General features: G+C 37.8%; 1 protein-coding gene across 5 annotated transcripts in view; it reads left to right on the forward strand.

Annotated features, from left to right (window-relative positions):
- Positions 1-24,139, forward strand: part of AMPdeam (AMP deaminase) — a 676,053-nt gene that overhangs the window by 629,367 nt on the left and 22,547 nt on the right. For all 5 annotated transcript variants that reach the window (XM_067156162.2, XM_067156170.2, XM_067156154.2 and 2 more), the window contains 4 exons: positions 6,753-6,972; positions 9,477-9,606; positions 13,653-13,847; positions 15,449-15,580. In XM_067156162.2, the coding sequence (XP_067012263.1) occupies positions 6,753-6,972; positions 9,477-9,606; positions 13,653-13,847; positions 15,449-15,580 (677 nt within the window). The remainder of the gene's footprint in view (positions 1-6,752; positions 6,973-9,476; positions 9,607-13,652; positions 13,848-15,448; positions 15,581-24,139) is intronic.

Genomic DNA, 24,139 nt, shown 5'->3' on the forward strand with positions numbered 1-24,139 from the left:
TTTTGCAAACATGTCTAATATAATCAGAAAGAATGCTTTCCCAAAGCTTACATACAATGCATGTCAAACTGACTGGCCTGTAATTTTCAGCTTTACGTCTATCACCCTTTCCTTTATACACAGGGGTTACTATAGCAACTCTCCATTAATTCGGTATAGCTCCTTCAACCAAACAATAATCAAATAAGTATTTCAGATATGGTACTATATCCCAACCCATTGCCTTTAGTATATCCCCAGAAATCTTATCAATTCCAGCTGCTTTTCTAGTTTTCAACTTTTGTATCTTATTGTAAATGTCATTGTTATCATAGGTAAATTTTAATACTTCTTTAGTGTTACTCACATCCCCTATCTGGACATTATCCTTGTAACCAACAATCTTTACATACTGCTGACTGAATACTTCTGCCCTTTGAAGATCCTCACATACACACTCCCCTTGTTCATTAATTATTCCTGGAATGTCCTTCTTGGAATCTGTTTCTGCCTTAAAGTACCTATACATACTCTTCCATTTTTCACTAAAATTTGTATGACCACCAATTATGCTTGCCATCATGTTATCCTTAGCTGACTTCTTTGCTAGATTCAATTTCCTAGTAAGTTCCTTCAATTTCTCCTCGCTTCCATAACCATTTTTAACTCTATTTCTTTCCAGTCTGCACCTCCTTCTTAGTCTCTTTACTTCTCTGTTATAATATGGTGGATCCTTAACATTCCTTACCACCTTTAAAGGAATAAACCTATTTTCACATTCCTCAACAATTGCTTTCAACCTATCCCAGAGTGTTTACATTTTTATTTACCATTTTCCAGCGATCATAGTTACTTGTTAAAAACTCCCTCATGCCTGTTTTATCAGCCATATGGTACTGCCTAATAGTCCTAATTTTAATACCTTCCTTTCTTTCACATTTAACTACGACAAAATAAGCTTTGTGATCACTAATACCATCTATTACTTCAGTTTCTCTATAGAGGTCATCTGGTTTTATCAACACCACAGCCAAAATATTCTTCCCTCTAGTTGGTTCCATCACTTTCTGAATCAGGTGCCCTTTCCATATTAACTTATTTGCCATTTGTTGGTCAAGCTTCCTGTCGTTCGCATTACCTTCCCAATTGACATTTGGAAAATTGAGACACCTGCTACTATGTCCAACTCATTGGCTGAATGGTCAGCATACTGGCCTTCATTTCAGAGGGTTCCGTGTTCGATTCCTGGCCGGGTCGGGGATTTTAACCTTCACTGGTTAATCCCAGTGGCCCGGGGACTGGGTGTTTGTGCTGTCCCCAACATCCCTGCAACTCGCACACCACACACAACACTATCCTCCACCACAATAACACGCAGTTACCTATACATGGCAGAAGCCGCCCACCCTCATCGGATTGTCTGCCTTACAAGGGCTGCACTCGGCTAGAAATAGCCACACAAAATTATTATACCTGCTACTATCACATTCCTTTCCATATCATTTCCAACATAGCTGATTATCTTATCAAATAATTCTGAATCAGCGTCAGTGCTACCCTTTCCCGGTCTGTACACTCCAAAGACATCAAGTTGCCTATTATCTTTAGAAAAGAGCCTTACACCCAGAATTTCATGTTTTTCAACCTTAACTTTTTCGTAGCTTACAAATTCTTCTTTCACCAGAATGAATACTCCCCCTCCTACCATTCCTATCCTATCTCTACGATACACACTCCAGTTCCGTGCGAATATCTCTACATCCATTATATCATTTCTCAGCCATGATTCAACTCCTATTACAATATCTGGTAAGTATATATGTATTAAATTACTTAATTCGATTCCTTTGTTTACAATGCTTCTACAGTTGAGTACTAACATTTTTATGTCATCCCTATTTGATTTCCAGTTCCCTGTTCTCTTAACACCGCTCCCTAGGCCACCCCATTTCCCTGTCTCCTACCTACCCATTAGGATCTAGAAATCTCACTCCCAGTTTCCCACATACCCACTCCATAGTCTCATTTAAATCCCCTATCACCTTCCAGTCAGTATCCCTCCTACACAGTATTCCACTGATAACAATCTCTGCTTCCTTAAACTTCACCTGTGCTGCACTTACCAGATCCCACACATCCCCCACTATGTTGGTACTTATACCTGCTTGCCTTACGTTGTTAGTAACAACATGAAACACTACCACCTTCTCCTTTCCCTCTTCCTTCTCTTCTACTTTCATTAACATCTGCCTCAACCTAATTCCTGGATAACACTCTACCCTGGTTCCCTTTCCTCCACACACTTTCCCCACATGTCTAACGATGGAATCCCCCATGACCAGAGCCTCAATGCTACCCACCTCATTTGATCCCCTCCCCTCCTGGTCAGCCCTATCTTTTCTCACTGCTGCAGAAGCTACTTCCTCCTCCCTTTTCTCCCTACCATGACCCTGTTCCACCTGTCTTTTCCTTTCCACTACACTACATTTCCCTTTCCTGCCTTTTCCTTTCCTCCTACTTCCACACAACTCAGCAACAGTTCCCTGTTCCTCATCTTCCCTCGGTTGTTCTACCTGCAGTGACTCGTACCGATTTCTGACAGACACCTGTCCTGAATTCTAATCCTGAACAGAACCCTTAGCCTGCAATCTCCTTCCCCTTAAAACATTAGACCACCTGTCTTCTACAATTCCCCCATTTCCTTCCCAACTCTCCTTTACACCTACTGTATCCTGTACATTATTTGAGGGAGGCCTACTTTCCTTCCTGTCCTCTGAGAGAATCCTAATTATCTCCCTCAAACTCTCCAACTCCTCCCTCATACTCCTTAATGCCTGTCCACACCCACAGTTCCTACATTTGCACTGCTTGGCCATTATTTACAGAATGATTGGAAGAAAAGGAAAAATAAAATAACTTATTCTGTGCAAATAAAAATGAAAGGAAAGAAATATTGCCTAGGATAGTTCACAAAAATCACACAACAACAAGGTAATTAATATAAGCTACTACTACAATACTACCGGTACTTAGTTGTACGAATTTTTTTCTACAACACCCTAACAGAATGAAAATTGCTGTTAATTACTGAAAACCGAAAGTAATACACAAGAATTAGGTCTACACAATTCTAAACTGCAGTTAAATCTGCCCTAATTACTGCAACAGAATTCTAGTATGAGAGTTGATACAGATACTACAGATACTATAGGCTACTACACAAATATTTCACAGTAATAGAATAAACGCACTCATTTGTAGTAAAATACCTACTATAATACACTACAATGATTTTAAACTACGTTCAGTCGTATTTTCAACAGGATGGTGCCAAGCCCATTTCACTTTTTATTCTATAGACACTTTAGTCCAGTTTTTGTTGACCAGATAATTAGTACAGGTTATGGTTTCCTAGATCAGCTGATCTAACTTACTGTGATTATTATCTTTGAGAACCTTAAAGGGCAAGGTTTACCGAAATAAACTCCATATTATAAAAGAATTGAAGGCCAAAATAACATGTGTAATACAGTCTATTACCAAAACAGAATTACAGAAGGAGGTAAATGATTTCTTTATTCTGTATAGAGTAGTAAATAAGTTACAAGATTGTGAGCAACTGCTAAATGACCTTGAAAAGGTTGTGAAATGGACAGCAGGCAATGGTACAGTATGATGATAAACAGGGTTAAGTCAGGTTGTGAGTTTCACAAATAGGAAAAGTCCTCTCAGTTTTAATTACTGCATTATGGGATGAAGGGGATTACTGTAAGTACCTAGGTGTTAATATAAGGAAAGATCTTCATTGGAGTAATCACATAAATGGGACTGTAAATAAACGGTACAGATCACTGCACATGGTTATGAGGGTGTTTAGGGGTTGTAGTAAGGATGTAAAGGAGAGGGCATAAAAATCTCTGTTAAGACCCAACTACAGTATGGTTCCAGTGGATGGGACCCTTACCAGGATTACTTGATTCAAGAAGAAAAAATCCAAGGAAAAGCAGCTCGATTTGTTCTGAGTGATTTCCGACAAAAGAGTAGCATTACAAAAATGTTGCAAAATTTGGGCTGGGAAGACTTGAGAGAAAGGAGGCGAACTGCTCGACTAGTATGTTCCGAGCTGTCAGTGGAGAGATGGCGTGGAATGACATTAGTAGACGAATAAGATTGAGTGGTGTCTTTAAAAGTAGGAAACATCACAATATGAAGATAAAGTTGGAATTCAAGAGGACAAATTGGGGCAAATATTCGTTTATAGGAAGGGGCGTTAGGGATGGGAATAACTTACCAAGGGAGATGTTCAATAAATTTCAAATTTCTTTGCAATCACTTAAGAAAAGGCTAGGAAAACAACTGGTAGGGAATCTACCACCTGGGCGACTGCCCTAAATGCAGATCAGGATTGATTGATTGATTGATTGATTGATTGATTGATTGATTGATTGATTGATTGATTGATTGATGTGAGGTAATCTGTAGGCCTTTGGGCTGAGCAGCGGTCACTTGGTAGGCCATGGCCTTTTGGGGCTGTTGAGCCATGGGGTTTGGTGTAGTTTAAACAATGTGAGACGTCTTACTGCGGAAGGAGGTCATTTTCAACGGTACCGGTATCTGAAGTGAATGGTGAATAATAAACCTGTATACCATACATGTATAGTATTTTTAACAGTATTTAAATCCCTCTTTTATTCTGTAGTTGTTATTTGTTGGTAGTAATGGAACATTCTCCCTGCTGCAAGCACGACACATGGTCGGGGGAGCGGAAGTCGGCTGGCAGCTGATTGATGTGAAAGTTTCCTTGTAAAATTAAGGCACTGTACTAGAACATTACCCTCACAAGTTTTCTTAACACTTGTTAAGTTATTCAGTTGATTGGCTCTTGATTTAGGTTCAGCTTCTTAGCTTCAGGAAAACTGATTAGTCACTGTTTAGTGTGATGGTCTACGTGGACATGAGAAAATATTTGATCAGTTATTTGAGGGTGTATTAAACTCTTAGTCTAGATTGTCTCTGCTGTTTTTCATATCTACAACCCTGATGAAGCTAGGATCCAAAAGGTGATTTTGTCAAGGGCTGGGAAAAAAATTAATGAACAAGAACTTGAATTGATTAGAGACCATTGCTGGATCTAGATAATTTTTGAGGCAGGGGTGAAGTTGGTTTCTGCTGCCCCTTACCTTTTTATATTTTATGAGTTACTTGGGTATGAAATGCCTCTAAATATAATGAACGACTTGTCCCATTATGGGGCGGATGACCTAGATGTTAGGCCCCTTTAAACAAGCATCATCATCATCATCTGTCCCATTATTCTTCAAAACACTAAGTTAATTTGAGAATAAACTAAAATATTGTATGATTGTGATTACATGGGTATTAGCAGGTTTAAAAAAAAAAATCAATTACAAAATTAAATTCATTGTTCAAATTACTAGAGTACAAATAACATACATCAGTTGCTGGTATTTTGTTCTTTGTGAACTAAATAATTCCTTCCCATTGGATCCAGCACTGGGAGAAACCTAGACATAGCTAGAAACATGTTAAACTTGCTATTTAAACGCACATTCTCATGTAGTTTGAAGCAAACTACTTTTATCACAGTGCCGCAGTAAAACTGTGGCATTAGTACACTAACTGAAAAGGCAAAATGTGTCTTGCTACCTAAACCTTCCTATTTATTTATCACACAGAGAGAGAGAGAGAGAGAGAGAGAGAGAGAGAGAGAGAGTGTTTCTCAAATATGAAAGCTACCTCTACTCAAAATGCTATTACACAGGGTGAGTTGGCCATGTGGTTAGGGGCGCACAGCTGTGAGCTTGCATCCGGGAGATAGTAGGTTCGAACCCCACTGTTGACAGCCCTGAAGATGGTTTTTGTGGTTTCCTATTTTCACACCTAGGCCTTTCCTACCCCATCGTCTCCGTAAGACCTATCTGTGTCGGTGCGACGTAAAGCAAATTGAAAAAATGCAATTCCAATATCTTTGTCTCTACTTTATTTATAACAATTCAGTGTCGATAGATGCAGAGTGGGTCTCGGCCCACAAGTGGCCACGGCTGGTCCGTGTTCCAACAGCTCTGCACTCTGACCAGCCAACCGAGCAGAGGAGGGGTGACCATAGCTCTACCGTGGGTCTACGCCTCTGTATTCGGGAGATGGGAAAGGGCTAGACCTCATGGCTGGTCTCCACCGTCAGCTGTCCTGAGAATGATTTTCCATGGTTTTCCATTCTCCTGCACTAAGGCAAATGCCGGACGGTTCTTAGTATGGGCCACAGCCGCCAACCCCCTCACTTCTCTGTGCATCTCCTTCACTGTAACAAATCTCCCGGCCTGAGAGATGGCATTACTGTCTAAGAGGCCTGCCTCCCCCTCCAGGGTAGGAATGAAAACATTTTAGTAGTAGTAGTAGTAGTAGTAGTAGTGGTAGTAACAATTCAGACAACATCCATTTATTTATTGCTAACCATCTGTAGTCACTGTAAAAATGTAGAATTGAGTACTTGATATTATTCAACAAAATATATAAACAAATTTTGCTCCCTTTTCCTGAAACCTAATCCTAACTTTAATATTGCTTCCTGTATCCAGGCTTTGATTTGTTGATTTTTAGTCATTTCTGCATTTTTTGTTTAAACAGAAATAAAATTGGTTATAAAAATGAAGGCTTAACATAGAAGCTTCATACCTTACACAAATGTGTGCTTTTGTGTTGCTCTTGAACTTTAGTATTATCATAATAAAATGACTTCTCGTATTTCTGTCTAGATCATCCAGTTCATGCACCAGCCAGTAAAGGAGACCCGTGGGAGATTGAATTTCCTGAGCCCAAGAACTACCTCATTCAGGCGAAGGATGGAGTGTTCCAGGTGTACAAAAACCAAGAAGCACTGGACAAAGATGAACCTTGCCACTACCCATACCCAAACCTTTCAGCATTTGTAACAGACATGAATCTTTTGTGTGCTATGATTGCTGATGGCCCACTGTGAGTTTACAGAATTTCTTGGTATTTAATAAGCCTAGTTGATCCATTCAAAGAGACTTAATAGACAATTCTCTTACCAAATTTTAATATCAAATTTGAGATATGGGCACGACATTGATACTGTAAATTGTATTCTTGGTAGTATTATATTGTATTATGAAATGAAAATTAGTAGCCTGTTTCCAGTCATTCGACCGAGTCGGGAATGGAATGAATGAAGCCCCCATCTAGTGGCAAGGATGGGAATTATGCCGGCTGCCGAAGCCTGTCGCACTCCTCTGGGACAATGATTAGTGAATGACAGATGAAATGAAATGATATTGGAGAGTGTTGCTAGAATGAAATATGACAGGGAAAACCGGAGTACCCGGAGAAAAACCTGTCCTGCCTCCGCTTTGTCCAGCACAAATCTCACATGGAATGACCAGGATTTGAACCACGGATAGCGGTGAGAGGCTGGCATGTTGCCGCCTGAGCCACGGAGGCTCTATATTGTATTGTATTTTATTTCATCCAACTGATCATACAGTGATATGGGACACGTCAATAATCATATTTACAGTAGCAAAGGATAAAACAACAGTATACATACCATGAAAAATAAAGAGAAATATACAATCTAGTAAAGCAGCACAGATAAACCGAAAAAGAAAAAATACATAAGTTAATTTTCAAGAGCTATTTATTCTTCAGTAGAATAAAAACAATGGTTAGAAACAAATTTGAATATATCTTTCTTAAATTTTGAACATGGTTTTATTAAACAAATGCTTTCCTACATAACTCAAACTTAATTCATAAAGCTTAGTTTTGTGTGGTTCTATGTGCAGACTGTGTCTATTTCTAGTATTATACCTATGTATATCTGAGTTTATGGTGAAACTGATTACATTCTCTTTCATATATACAAGTCTTTAGAAGATATAAAGGCTAGGCAATGGTAAAATAGAATAAAGTTTAAAAAAATTCATGCAGTTTGTCCTCCTGCCAATACCGACCATTTCTCTAATAATTTTTTTTGTAACTTAAAGATGACTTGTCTATATTGTGAATTCCCCCAGTAAGTGATTCCATAAGTTAGTATGGGATGGACATATGCTTAATACATTATTCGACAAGCCTATAAGGAGCTGATATGTTTCTCTTTCTTCAATTAGTTAGAAGGTAGTTTTAACATTACAAGTGGAGTTTTCAATTCACATGAGAAATCATCGATGAAGCACATGTCCATCATCAGCACTGAAGAGTGATACAATACCCCAGGTGCTGGTAGATGCACATGTGCATCATTGATGTGCGTATTATTAATACAATATATTTACGCTGCATTGTAAGTGATGTTACATTGTTATGTAATTATCATTCATACCAAGAATATCCTTCAGTAACTGTTTTTGATGCTGTAGTGAATATTATTGTTGTCATTTACTTCATGTATAGCACTATCAGTAAATACTAATGCACTGTAAATGAAGTGCAGGATTTTCAAGGAACTGAAGACAATAATAGAGTTATTTCCCCCCCCCCCCCCCCCTTTTCCCAATAACCTGAACAAGTAACTCAAACCTCAGTCTGAACGCCATTACAGCAGAATAAAGCCTAATCACTGTGCCGTCCATTAAAGACAAGCAAAACAGGATCTTATGCAATAACGCACATGTGCGTCAGGCAGCAGCCAACATATTAAAGAGGCTTTGTGCAGACATTTTCGCAAACTGGCCACAAGTCAAGCTTAAACTGAACAAGTGTAATGAAAGTATGACACTTAATACATAGTCTGGAATGAATCGTCTCGTGTCAGAATTAAATGTTGCTCTGCTTCTCATCAAATCTCTTATGCTGCCCCCTTCCTGCCAACTGACTTTCACTCATTATCCTCTGATTTTTCTACACACTTTTTTTCCTAATCTTCCATTCTTCATCTCTGTTCTATTCTTCTATCCTCTGAGTCTTTTGTTGTGCTTTATTTTATTATTTTTATTTCCATTTATTTCTTTTACCACATTCACCTCAATTTTGTCTGATGACCTTTCTGTTACTTCACATTGCGTGTACAGTGTAACAAGAAACATCTTAATTGGAGTTTAGATGGAGTTGTCAACTCCCACTTGGAATGCTAGCATACACTGAGCCATCTGGTAACTAATGAGAGTACCACTTACTATAGACCAACAGTTAAGCATTCATAAATTCAAACCTTCATTATTGGAGAAGTGTTCCTTGTGAACAGTCAAGCTTTTTTCTGGAGACGCAGAGCAAAGTTCTCTGCAAAACGTAAAGAAATTCACCTTGTTTTCCTGACATAGCAAAAGCCCAAAAGCTTATATCATGTCTACATATATTCAGTTCTGTATTGGTAAATACCAAAATATCAAACACTAAGTTCAGAACAAGACAGCTTTAATAATAAGAATATTAGATTTTGTTTCAAAGTATGCCCAATTTAATGTTGTGGAACATTTTTGCCTTCACTGTTATTTACCATCTCTTTGGTGTTCTTGCAGGAAGTCATTTTGTTATCGTCGGTTAAGCTATTTATCATCAAAATTTCAACTCCATGTTCTTCTAAATGAACTTCGAGAATTAGCATCCCAAAAGGCTGTTCCTCATAGAGACTTTTATAATATTAGAAAGGTAGGTGTGCCAAAAAAGGAAACAATATTTGCTAGCATAAAACCATGTTACATTAGATGTGCATTACGTAAGGTATAAGGGAGAAATTGGTATTGTATTAACAAATGAAATCTATTTATTTGTTTATTTGTTTATATGGCACTTGAGCGATGGCTCTTTGAGGTGCAATACAAGAATATATACAAATTAGTAACTGCAAATCAAAAAAGTTAAGTTTGTTAAAGGATGTGTGTGAGTTTCACACATTATATTTCTTAGTTGTTTTCATAAGTAGAGAGTTTGAACAGTAAAAATTATCAGTATCTAACTTGTTCACACTTCTTTTATTCTCTATATTGGACTAAAGAAGGCATAATTGATTCTTTGACAATAAGTTTCAGATTCTATCAAGTTGACCATTTTCGGTGGCTTAGTTGGTCCGTATTGACTAGTTTTGTATAATGTACAACAAGTGATTGTTTGGTCTGCCCTGCCAATATATTATCAATATCTATTTAAACAATGTTTTCACACGTACATGTTTTGGGAGCATAAACACTCATCATACATGCTAGTAAGTGTTTGATTGTGGAGCAGGTTTGCTTCCCCTGCTACAATAATTTATAATAAGAAGAACAAATTCAAGGACATGATGGGAGGTTTGATCCACTCTGTTTGAAATCCAGTCCAACAACAGCAAAGCACGACTTCATCTGGCCTGATATAATCTATTACACAATTAAATCCTAAGGTGTTGTATAATTTAATGATAAATCAGTTTATTCTAGAAAGGATTTTAATAATAACAAGACAAAGATTTTAAAGATATAAGAAAAACCAGCTAAACTTTTTACAAGTGTTTTAAGTGTTTTATTATGTTTTAATGTGTTCCATTATAACAGACATTATCAAGAAATGGACAGTGTGTGTTTACGGGTTAAAGATAATGTTATATATGACTATGTTTTATGTAAAACAGAATAATGTTAGATCTTGAGATGATGATAATAATTTCATGTAGCTATTTCTAGCCGGATGCAGCCCTTGTAAGGCAGACCCTCCGATGAGGGTGGGCGGCATCTGCCATGTGTAGGTAACTGCGTGTTATTGAGGTGGAGGATAGTGTTATGTGTGGTGTGTGAGTTGCAGGGATGTTGGGAACATCACAAACACCCAGCCTCCAAGCCATTGGAATTAACCAATCCAGGACCCTCTGAACCGAAGGCCAGTACGCTGACCATTCAGCCAATGAGTCGGACATCTTGAGATAGGGGGAATGTTGTTGATGTAGAAATCGCTGATGAAGGGAGTTGGGGCTCCTGAAACATGTATGTGTGAAAACATTGTATAAAATATATACGGTATTGATAATATATTGACCAAACAATCCTCTGTTGTACATTATACAATAAGTTTCAAATGACTGACTGAATCTTGTGTATCTATGAGAAACATAAATATTTACAGTCTGCAGTAATTTGGAGCATTTTATTTGTGAATTTAGTAATTTATGAATGAAACTAATACCAAAGTTATCACTTTGTTCCCGAGGAGATTATAATTTCAGAGAATTTTTCAATTTTGCATATTCTCTATGCAGTTGTGTGGTGTAGCAATTCTGTAAGAATATATACATAAAAGTTATGTTGGATAGACTCTATCCTAGATATGGAAACAGTATAGTTAGGATTCCATATCTGAATACAATACTCCAATGTTACATACGAGTGTTTATAGGTGAGTAAATTAGAAATATCTCTGGAATACCTTGGTATGCAGCCAGTCTTTGCAAAGATTTTTTAACTGATATTTGTTTAATATGATTGCTGAAGTTCAAGATACACCTGATTAAAACACCTAAGTTCTGTTCTACAATATTTACAGGAATTTTGGAATTTAATTTGTAGTTAAAGGGATGGTTACATTTCCTTTTAGAAAACCAGATTTTAACTTGCAATTTTCCTGAATTAATTTTAAACCATTATTAGAACAATAAACTTCAAGTTGATATAAGTCCTCTTGTAATCTAAAACAATCACTAGAAGCATCAGTTCATGTAAAGAATTTTACATCATCTGCAAACATTAGGGATTTAGAATGTACAAAATCATTCCGTATATCATTAATACAGTACGAGCCTCAATCAAGTTGCCGGTTATTCTCTGTGCAGTGTCTGGGCGCATCAGCGCCCATATGACAGTTTGTAGTGGGGGGGGGGGGCAGACCTGGGGGTACGTAGTATTTTTAATATTTTGGAAGATAAATGGCGAATTGTATTCTGTGGTAGAATAATCCAGGGTGTTCCCTGCCTGTTGGTGGGGAACAGTACTACCGCTTCTACGTAATACTGACTTTTACATCATTTTCTTGAAAGGAAAATACCTGACTAGACTAGATTTTTGCCTTTTTCCTTAGAGCTGGAGGCCCCCGGGTATGGGCGCCCTTGTCTGGGTGAGTGGATGATAAACAGCTGCCTGACTCATATAGTTCACCCAGTGATGTCATGGTCTCTGCTAATCTGCAATAAGCTTCCGTACAGCGAGAATGCTTACAACAGTAATTGATCATTCTAGTGCACGTCTTCAAATGGTGGACTTCAGTCTGGATCCGTACTCCAATGCCATTTTGTCTGGACCTGCACTGTTTATATGATGTCAAGAGGAAGAAAAAAGGGGAATAATCAAAATTAAAAACTGTACAAATATTTTAGAGAGGAATATACAACATGCACGTCCCGTAGCCCAGAGCATTTATTTGCTCTACAGATGGCAGTATCTATCTATCAATCAATGAATCAGTCAATCAATCAATCAATCAATCAATCAATCCTGATCAGCATTTAGGGCAGTCGCCCAGGTGGCAGATTCCCTATCTGTTGTTTTCCTAGCCATTTCCTAAATGATTTCAAAGAAATTGGAAATTTATTGAACATCTCCCAGTACTGTATTTTGAAGAGTGAACAGGTTTTCTATTTGCTCTAAAGATGGCAGTAAGCGTTTACTTGGTTTCCTTCTAATCTGCAGCCTCTTTCCTGCCTTAGTTGGATAGTTAGGTGTTGCCTGCTTTGCACATAAATTTAAAAATAACACGTGGTTTATACATCAGTGTAACTTCAGAATTATTTCAGCAAACTTTTTCATCACAAGTAGTCAATGGAGTCAACGGTCAGCAAGATACACAAAGTTGATCTGAAAAGCATAAACGTATGTGCGAACTGAAATTCTTCTTAGTTTTGCCTGAATGTACAGACACAAATCAGACAAGTTCAATATGCAGTCAGACGGTTGCTTTGATTAACAGTGGGAATCTGCCACCTGGCGACTGCCCTAAATGCAGATCAGTGGTGATTGATTGATTGATTGATTGATTGATTGATTGATTGATTGATTGATTGCATTAAAATGTCTGTGGAAAGAAGAGACAGAGAAAAGATCCATCTTGTTTCTAATTTGACCTACACAGTTTTTACTTTAATGACCTGTTATTGACCAAGGAATATGACTATAAAAGGTAGACATTCATTGCAATCACCTGAGCTATGGAACTTACATTAAAATCAGAAAAAGTAATTCTGATTCATTGCATCTTACTGTATGTTCCTTTCGTTCCCATGACTATCCATACTGCATTGTCAAGCACTAAAAGGAAAAGTAGATGGGAAGGATGAGCAGGTTCGATCCTGGCTCAGTCCGGTGGTATTTGAAGGTGCTTAAATACGACTGGCATGTAAAAGAACTCCTGCGGGACTAAATTCCAGCACCTCGGCATCTCCGAAAACCGTAAAAGAGTAGTTAGTAGGACGTAAAGCAAATAACATTAACATGGGAAGGATGACTCCAAGGCAAGGTACAAATGAAACACATTGTAAAGTACAATGGAGACAAAAACAAATTCTGACATCATTTGGAAAGAAAGGGGAGTGCTGTAAAGTTGTTTTTTTCTTCTGGCAAATAGATAAATAGATTTACCATCATTTGACATTACTAAAATGTATATTTGAACCTCAATTGACTGTTTCAAGGTACAGTATAAAGAATAATATACATTGTATTCTTGAATTTTCACAGGTAGACACCCACATCCATGCAGCTTCTTGTATGAATCAGAAACATCTTCTACGGTTTATAAAGAAGACACTCAAGAATAATGCTGATGAAGTAGTAGTATGTACAAAGGGTGAGCAGATGACCCTACGTGAAGTATTCCAGTCAATGAATCTCACATCATATGACCTTACTGTTGATATGCTGGATGTACATGCTGTAAGTATAGTGTATCAGATGTTCATCATAAGCTCTATGTCCTCCCATTAAGGAGAAATTCAGATTTCAAAATTACAGGAAGGGTGTATTTTATTTATAAGTATATCAACTGGACATCCACTTCCTAGGAGCAGACTGTGTCCATTCTGAGCTGTCAGTGGAGAGATTGCATGGAATGACATTAGTAGCTGAATAATTTCGGGTGGTGTTTTTAAAATATGAAGATAAAGTTGGAATTCAAGAGGACAAATTGGGGCAAATATTTATTTATAGGAATTGTTAGGGATTGAAATATTTTACCAAGGGAGATGTTCTTCAATAAATTTCCAAATTCTTTGCAATTATTTAAGAAAAGACTAGGTAAAAAACAGATAGGGAAAAGGCCACCTGGGCAACTGCCCTAAATGCAGGTCAGTGGTGACTGAATGACTGAAGATGCCACTAATTTAGCCACTAAGAAATAATAAGAACCTCTTTCATTTTTGTCCAACTTTCTTAGACTGTGGAAATGGGTGGCAGTGTTATTTTGTGTTACATCAGCCTCTTTCTCTCTGCAGTGTCACAATTTGATTCTCGTTGGTTTTGTTTGTGCTTTGTGTTCATATTTTGGTAGCTTTACACATCATAACTTCCAAGTGATTGGTAGATGTTGCACTGTGACTTTTTCGTGCGTCTAGCAAATCCTTAATGTCTTTATGCCTGGTGATGTGATCAATATGTGTTACCCTTGTGCCTCATGTGATTAAATATGAATGACAAGTTTTGAACCACATGATGATGACCCCATCACTTGTTTGTGCTTAATGGAGGAGTTACTGATTGCCATCTTCTCTTTTGTATCCTGTGGGCTTCACAGTTTTCCTTCCTACGTTCAGTATGATCATGGAGATCACTGGCTTCGTTGAGGTAGTTTTCTGGAAACACTTTGATAGTTTTCTGGTGAACATGGCCCAAAAGACATTTTGATCATCATGTTGGTGAACTTTTGTTGAAATACTTATTTTGCAGAGATATCATTATGAGTGTCTTTGTACATTTATAGCATAGCTACCAGCAGGTGAACTTGTGATATCTTTGAAAATTTACAATACTTGTTGCTGAAAACTTGTACACCTATGTGTTCGTGCAATGTCAAATGGCTATCAAAAAAAAACTCCAGGTGTATGCAAGGTAAGTCATAGATGATAGGAGAGCCCATTGAAGTACTGTATGTAAAAATAATTTAAGAATTATTTTTGGATGTTAGCTGCCCATAAAACCATAGAGAATGAATGTGAGTTAATATTGTAAATAGCCTTTGTATGATGTATTCCAATTATTGGAGAGATTTTATTATGCAGTCAAAATTATTGTATTTAGAAATCCAGAGAGAACTTGATTTCTTCAGAAATAATAAGTATTATTGTTCAAAATGTACATATTATTTAAAATTATGTTGAAAGAATTTGTAGAAACTAAATTTTCTTACTCTCCTCTCAATATATATTTACACTCTTACTCAATGGTAACCCTGTCAAGCACTGCCTCAAAAATCTTGAATATATATCCTTTGTAATATTATTAGTTGGATGACTAAATATGAATTTCACTTTTGTCTTTAGGATCGCAATACATTCCACAGATTTGACAAGTTCAATGCTAAGTACAATCCAATTGGAGAGAGTAGGCTACGTGAAGTATTTCTTAAGACAGACAATTACCTTAATGGGAAGTACTTTGCACGCATCATCAAGGTAAGTCACATTCAGAAATGTTATAGGCCTACAGAAAATAACATGAACGTAGTTAAAAATGTATTGAGTTAATATGTACATAATTAATAGATAATGATTAGAGACCAGGTTTGTATGACTTCAGAACCATTAAAATATATATATATTAATCACAAAAGTTACATTTTTGTAACACTACTCTTTTGTCAGAAATCGCCCAGAACAAATTGAGCTACATTTCTTTGGATTTTTTCCAGTTCTTGAATCAAGTAATGCTGGTGAGGATCCCATACACTGGAACCATTCTCTATTTGGGATCTTATCAGAGACTTATATGCCCTCTCCTTTACATCCTTACTACAACCCCTACAAACCACTCCGTTCTCTCCATATGAGTCTGGACACTGCCGAAACAATTTTTGTACATTGCTTACACGTATTCCATCATTTGTTTTAAGCCTTTTAAATAATATATGGCTGACGTGTGAGTAGTTAACCAAATTAGTCCCAGGATTTAAAAATATCTTGATGGAATCATAACATTTTACATCAGGTGTAACTATTTTGTTTTTTCTTTTATTGACATTTTTATTCTTATTATAACAAAATACCTCTCTTGTGTGCGTATTCAGAATAATAGTTTTCAAATTTGGAATATTGCCAATTGACAAAATAATTTTACATCTAGCAAAACTATATGCTGCATCACATGATGTCAGATCATTTGGTGTTGGTTTTTTGGCTCATCATTGTGAAATGTTTATTTACCTGAAAAATTTGAATCATCATCATCATTAATTTCCCTTGTCCAGCTTCCGCCAGGTTGGGATGTTTATTGCATATGTCAGTATTGATTAGACAGCAGTACATCTTGTACATCACCTCTTCACACTTCATTGGTACTTCCTTCCTCCACTCAAGGTTTCTCATACTCTGGTAGAATGCATTTTACTGTTGAATCCTTTTACTAATCACCATGTCCAGCTCTGCATCCTGCATCAGTTCGCTTCCTAAGTACTTGAAACTTTCCACAATTTCAAGTGGTTTTTTTTTTCTTTTTCTTTTTTTTTTTTTTTTCATTTATTTTTATAATTCCTTTACCTTCCCTTTCTCATCTAGTCAACACCATTGTTCTAACACTTCCACGTTGATTTCAATTCCATAATGTTCAATAATCTCGCTAAACATGTCTATTTGTCTTGTACTTTGGTTTTGTGTACTTCTGGTCTTTTTCCCTTTACTTCTTTCATATTCTCTTCTTTCAGTCCTACTTGCACTCATCCTACTTACATGGCCAAACCACTCCAGTCTTGCTTTCTGGTTCCTCTGTAGTAGGGACTCTCCTATTCCCACCTCCATTTAGACTTTTTAATTCCTGAACTTGTCCTTCCCGGTCTTCTGTGTTAGTGCATAGGAACTTCTTTTCTGCAGCTTGGAGTTTCAAGTTGTCTTGTCTCGCTAACGTGGTAGTTTCCAAGCTATGAGTAAGGATGGGTGTATAGGTTAATATGATTTATATAATGTCATCTTAGCTTTCAATGGTACTTGTTTATCCCACAGCAGTTGTCTTACTTGGTGGTAAAATTGAGTTGCCTTGCTAATTCGACTGTCCACTTCATATACCAAATACAGGACCACCAAGTTGAAGTAGTACACCAATTCAGTTATTTAGGAAGCGTAATCGCTAGTAATAACAGAGCTGAGATAGAAATAACAAACAGAGTAACCAAAGGCTCTAACTTTTACAGCATCGTTAGACACCTACTATGGGATCAGAAAGTCCCACAAAGAACAAAAATGACCCTGTACAAGTCATATTTCATTCCTATCCTTACATATTCTCTGGAAACCTGCACACTAACATCAAAGGATTATAGTAGGATTCAAGCCTGTGAAATGAAATTTCTTAGAACTGCCCTCCAAAAGACTCGACTTGATCATGTGAAAAATGATGAGATCCGATCTAACCTAGGTCTAAATGAATCGATGGAGGAAAGACTTAGGTCATCTAGACTTAAATGGTTTGGGCATGTTAAACGAATGAATAGCACAAGGTTACCATGTGCTTATTTGGAAAAGAGAATAACAGGTAGAAGACCAGCTGGAAGACCAAGAAGAAGATGGATGGACCAACTGAGGGAAGACGTGGAGAGAAGAGGATGGAATTGGGAATCTGTCTTGGACAACAAAATGTTCTTGAATAGGCAACTTTAGAAGACGCTCGTTTTCAAACACCCTACCCGGCTCGCTGGAAGGGCAAACCGATGATGATGACTTCATATACCAAAATATCATCTGCAAACAGCATTGCCTTCAGTTCTCTATCCCCATATTTAATCTTTGCCTCCTTCACAATTTTGCCCATAACCATTACAAATAACAGTGGTGACAGCACACTTCCTTGTTGTAGTCCGGTTCTATTCCAAAACTGCTCTGTTCTTCTCATATGAGTCTGGACACTGCCACAACAATTTTTGTACAGTGCTTGCACATATTCTATAATTTGTTTTCCAAATAATTTCCATTGCTTTCCAAACGTTTGCTCTGGGTACACTATTGCAAGCATTTTCTGAATCAAGAAATGTCATCACCATACATCTTCCTTATTCCCAATATTTTTCCATTAACTGCCTCATACTGAAGAAGGGGCTAGTGCCCATCTTCCATTCCAAAAGCCATATTACTCTTCTTGTATTTGTCCCTCCACCTTTCTTCTCATTCTTTTTTCTAGTATACTTTCAGATATTTTTGCTACCTGAGATATGAGTGTGATTCCTTGATAATTATCGCATATCTTCTTGTCATGCCTTTGCTGGCAGAACCTAGTGTTTACAGTGCACTATGTCTTCTGGTATAGGCTAGAGCAATTTTGTTACTTTCATTGATCTGTCTCCGTCTTATCCTTGGTTTTGACAATATGAAATATGATGCTAGTAAGGCCATTCCTTCTGCAGCCAGTCCCTGCTACGAATGGTGTAAAAATGTTACTCATAGGGTTGGTTGGTGCATGCATTTCAGTGGGCTTGGCAGACTGATATGTAATAACAACTTCTGGCTCGGTGAGGAAAGCAACGGGAAACTACCTCACTTATTTCCCTTGTACGCCTCTTCAGTGATGCTAGGCCATCTATGACAGCTGATGGCAGAGCTGTTGAGGATCCAACTAGCCTTAGGGCTGAAGACTGAACATACACATACATCTTCTTGTCCTTATTCTTGAATGTAGATATTATTACTCCTTTACTCCAGTCAAATGGTATAGATTTTTCTTTCCAAATACATCTAAATAGCCTATACAGCCATCGTACACAAACAGGTCCTGCTGTTTTCCCCTCTTTCATTTGTTTGACAGCAATTTCCACCTCTTTCATTGTGATTTCATTCTCGGATTCTGTCTCCTCACAGAGACAAGATCCGGGAATGTTTAACAAAAGTAAAGTACTAGAATCTCTTATCAGGAAAGTGACAGTTCTTCATAACCATTGTCAGAGCTATGTCCAAATAGGGAGTGAATATTTGGATTGGTTTGTCACAACTAAGGGAGTACGACAAGGCAGTGCATTGTCACCATTATTATTCATAATGGATGAAATTATAAAGAGAGTGAAACAACAGAATTCCCAAAACAATTTTAAGGTGTTTGCTTGTGCAGACGATGTAGTACTGTGAGGTTGCACAGACGATGAATTACAGCAAAAGCTAAACACCTAGAAATACCAATTGAGTTTGGCCTCAAAATCATTTCTACAAAAACAGTAGCAATGAAAGTGAGCAGACAAGGAGGACATATGAACATTATGCTGGTGGAAAGAAATTGGAATAAGTCGATCATTTCCGATACCTTGGCAGCAGACTGCCGACGCTCAGCTGAAATCACCAACAGAGTTCTGAAAGGAGCCCAATTTTACCTCCTTTGGGACAGTCAAGTGCCTTTGATATCTAAGAACACTCTGCATCAGGCCTACTTCGTACCAATAACATCGTCGTCATCATTATCATTGACCATCTCCAGTTGCCCAGGTGTGGTGTATGCTCCCCCTCCATCTTTGTCCATTGAAACACTGTTCTCTTGTGATCTTTTCCCAATCTTGTCCTGTATCCTCAACATCTTTTTTCACCGGATAGGTCCATTTTCCTCTGGGTCTGTCCACTGGTCTTTTTCATTTTAGTTCTCTTTCATATTCTCTTCTTGCAGTCCTGCTTGCACTCATCCTTCTTACATGGCCAAATCACTTCAGTCTTACTTTCTGTATCCTCTGTAGTAGGGCTCTGCTATTCCCACCTCCACTTAGACTTTTTAATTCCTGAACTTGTCCTTCCTGGTCTTCTGTGTCATAGTGCATAGGAACTTCTTTTCTGCAGTTTGGAGTTTCGAGTTGTCTTGTCTCGTTAACGTGGTAGTTTCCAAGCTATGCGTAAGGATGGGTGTATAGGTTAATATGATTTATGTAATGTCATCTTAGCTTTCAATGGTACTTGTTCATCCCACAGCAGTTGTCTTACTTGGTGGTAAAATAGAGTTGCCTTGCTAATTCAACTGTCCACTTCATATTTTGCAGGATTGTCTTTTGATACTATACTACCCAAATACATAAAGTTTGGAACTCTGTCCAGTTTGGTGTCATTTATTCCGATTTTTGGTTTATCTCCCCTCTGTAACTTCATCACCACCATCTTAGCCTTGTTGGTATTTAAATCATATCTCTTAAACTCTTGACTCCATTTCTGTGACTTTTTCTCCACATCATTTTCGGTTTCACCCCAAATCACCACGTTGTCTGCAAAGATGAAAGCTTGCAAGTCCTACTGCTCCTTCATTTTTAGTGCCGTTGCTTGTGAGGCACTGATCATCTAGTGCAAAACCAAACACTTACTCAAAGATCCACAGTAGGCCTAGTAAGCCAGTGGTTAGTGCTTTCAGACATAAAAAGAGCCTCGGATCAGACCAGTAACAACAGATGAACTGGAAACTTACACCATCAACAGAAGGGATGAGAGCATACTCCAGGCTGCAGAAATGAAATTTCTGAGGTCAATGTTTCAGTAAACAAGATGATATAAGATCAGAAATGAAATATTTTCCAAAAAAGATGTACAAATGGAACCACTTTGTGAAACTCTAGCAACCTAAAGATTGAAATGGTTTGGTCACTTGAAGAGAATGGATCCAAAGAGAGTAGCAGGGAATGGTTTGAAAGGAACCTGGAGAGTAAGCAACCTAGAGGCAGGCCAAGAACAAGATGGATATCTCAAATAAAAGATGATCTGCAAGAAAAAGGTGCAGAATGGAGTAAAGTTGAAGAGGGAGGAATGTACCTGTGCAGATAGAAATAGAGATCACTCATACACTACATGCAAGAAATGATGATGATGATGATGATTCTGTCTCCTCACACTCTACATCTATCATATCATCTACACCCCTTCTCACATTCTGGAGTTCATCAAAATAATCCTTATATCTTTTCCTTATCTCCATGGTTCTGTTCTCTCCCTTTTACCCCTTTCACCTGCTTTGTGTAGACTTTTTTTTTCTATTTTTTACAAATTCATACAGAATCCTTTTAACACAATACACACCCTCTTCCAACTCTTGTGTACCTATATCCTTACCAGCTTTTCTTTACTTACTACTTTCTTGCACCTTCTTTTTGTTTCCTGATACTTTCTTCTACTTTCTTCCATTTTATCTCTATTCCATAATTGCCATGGTTTCCTCTTATTTTTCACTGTTTCCTTTGCTCTCTGATTCTACCATGAGGTCCCTTCATTTTTCACTGTTTCACCTGTTCTGCCACGAGCACTCTCTACACAGCTTACAAATGCCTTCTTGAATGTATCCCATTCCACTTTCACACTATCTACTTCACTTCTGGGTATGTGTTGTTTAAATTCATTTTGGAATGTTTCTTTTACCTCTATACCTTTTAATTTCCCTTCTTTTATTTTCTCTTATTTCATTTTCACTATTTTTCCTACTTTCATATTTGCTACCACTACTCTATGGTCTCCACCAAAGGCCACCTTTGGCAAGGCTGTTATATCTACCAACTGTCTTATGATTTACTTTTTATACCAATAAGTAATCAATTATTGTCTTTTCCTTCTGTTTTTCTATCCATACTTCGTAATCTTTCTACTATGCTTCTTCCTGAATGATGTAGTGGCCACATTTAACCCATTTCTCACATAAAAATCCACCAGTTTCTCTCCCTTTTCATTCCTCTTTCCATATCCAGAAGGTCCAGTTAATTCTTCCATTCCTTTATTGTCGCAGTCACATCCCATCATTGCATCAAAGTCTCCTATGACAGTCGCTTCCGCAGCCTCTATTTCTCTCTTCAGTGTTTCCAGGAATTTGTCCATATCATCTTCTTTGTACACAGTCTAGGGTGCATACTCTTGGATGAAATCCTTCATCCATTCTCTTCCCTTAACTGTACTTTGATTTATCTAATCACTTGCATAGTCCACTTTATCTACATATTCATCTAAGATCTTGTTGGTTATTATCCCCACTTCGTCTTCCACTCCAGAAGAGAGTGTGTATCACTTCCACAACTTCTTCTTTCCCTTTCCTCTCCATTTAACCTCACTCATTCCCATCATAGCAATATTCTCATTCTCTGTAAAATCAGTCACCTCTTCTGACTTTCCAGTCAGTGACTTGGGATTGATTATTGCCACCTTCAGAATGTTCTCTGCTGGTCGCTCTCTTCTCACAGTTCCCCCAGCATAAGAACTGCATGTCGCTTGCGGGGAATGCCCCAGCCTTTACTGAGGCTGATTTAAAAATGCCATTTTCATTTTAGGCTTTTATTATGGTGTGGTCGCCCCTCCCAAAGGCATTTTAGAGCTCGCCACTCCCAAAGGCATTTTAGAGCTACTGCCTGCAGGTGATCAGACCACTCCTAGAATAGAGTTCAGACCCCTTTTGTAGCTGCCTCCAACATGGGGTCAAATACCCCTCCTACACTGAGGGGACCATCATCCCAAATAAGGAAACTCATCAGTTTGAATCTGTTGGTCACCTTAGGGGATCGGGTTATTTACTGTCACCTTCAGCTTCAATCACTACTGATCTTCATTTAGGGCAATCACCCAAGTGGCAGATTCCCTATCTGTTCTTTTCCTAGCCTTTTCTTAAATGGTTTCAAAGAAATTGGAAATTCATTGAACATTTCCCTTGGTAAGTTATTCTAATCCCTAACTCACCTTCCTATAAACGAATATTTGTTGGGGCAACTTGGCGTTGAGATGCTGACTGTACAGTCCACAGGGTAACCAACCAGACAATATGAAAGTCTTGCATTATGTGGAATAAACAGAATGTTCTCCATTTTGCCTGTGGCTACTTGATTCATTCCTGCATTGCCTCGTACAGTGTCCATTTCACTTGGAAGATCTCCCCCACTTCTGCCACACTCCATCTCCAGGATGGCAGAAATGATACCTCTCTGTACACATCAAATCTGCCAATGCACACAGTTATCAATCATAATTTATAGCATCCTTTTATGTAGGTACGCCAATTCCATTACCAGCCTATATCAAATAATACTTTGAAAAAAACATAGTATGCCAGTTTTACATACTTCAGTGATATGTTTCTTTTTTTAAATGCTCAGGTAAGAAAACTAACAGGAGTGAAATAAACAGTATATTGTGCATCATCATACAGAAAAGGCTAAACCTTGTCATTGCAACCATTCTCCTTAGTCCTGCTGTTCTCTTGTCTTCCTTGTAGTTTTTACAGTATAGCCCATCAAGTTTCTCACATCCTCGAAGTATGTCTCCCTTGGTCTTCCTCCTCCTTTCTTTCCTAGTATTTTTCCTTCAAAGACATTTACCTTTTTTTTTTACAAGTTGCTTTACTTTGCACCGACACAAATAGGTTTTACGGTGACAATGGGACAAGAAGGAGCTAGGAGTGGGAAGGAAGTGACTGTGGCCTTAATTAACGTACAGCCCCAGCATTTGCCCAGTGTGAAAATGGGAAATCATGGAAAACCATCTTCAGGGCTGCCAATAGTGGGGTTCAAACCCACTATCTCCCGAATACTGGATACTGGCCGCACTTGAGCAACTGCAGCTATTGAGCTCAGTAAGACATTTACTAGGAAGTCATTATGTCTCAGCATATGACTCACTAGTTTTATCTTCCTCTTTTCCATATCCTTTATCAGTCTCCATTGTTCACTGATTTCCTTTGGAACATCTTGATTCATCTTTTTTTTTTTTTTTTTTTTTTTTTTTTTTTTCAGCCCAGCATGTCCTCATCACTTTCCTTCAAATCCACATATAGTGTGTATGTAGAGGTAATAGAGCACCAACTTTCCATATACGCATCCATGGATAGAGTTCACACAAAAGAAAGATATGGATACAAAATGTTTGGCTATAGCCTTTATTAGTGGAAGACAGAATAAGAATGGTAGTTGTCACCATTGACAAGAAGACACTGTTGTGAGGTTAGATAAGCACAAAAAGAGATATAAAAAATATATATACATGAGGATTGGGGCAAAAGTCATGGCAACTAGTTTTTTTCTTGTAGAATGTGAACGGATCACAAACGTA

Source organism: Anabrus simplex, chromosome 1 (assembly GCF_040414725.1).
Source record: "Anabrus simplex isolate iqAnaSimp1 chromosome 1, ASM4041472v1, whole genome shotgun sequence".
Taxonomy (NCBI): Eukaryota; Metazoa; Arthropoda; class Insecta; order Orthoptera; family Tettigoniidae; genus Anabrus; species Anabrus simplex.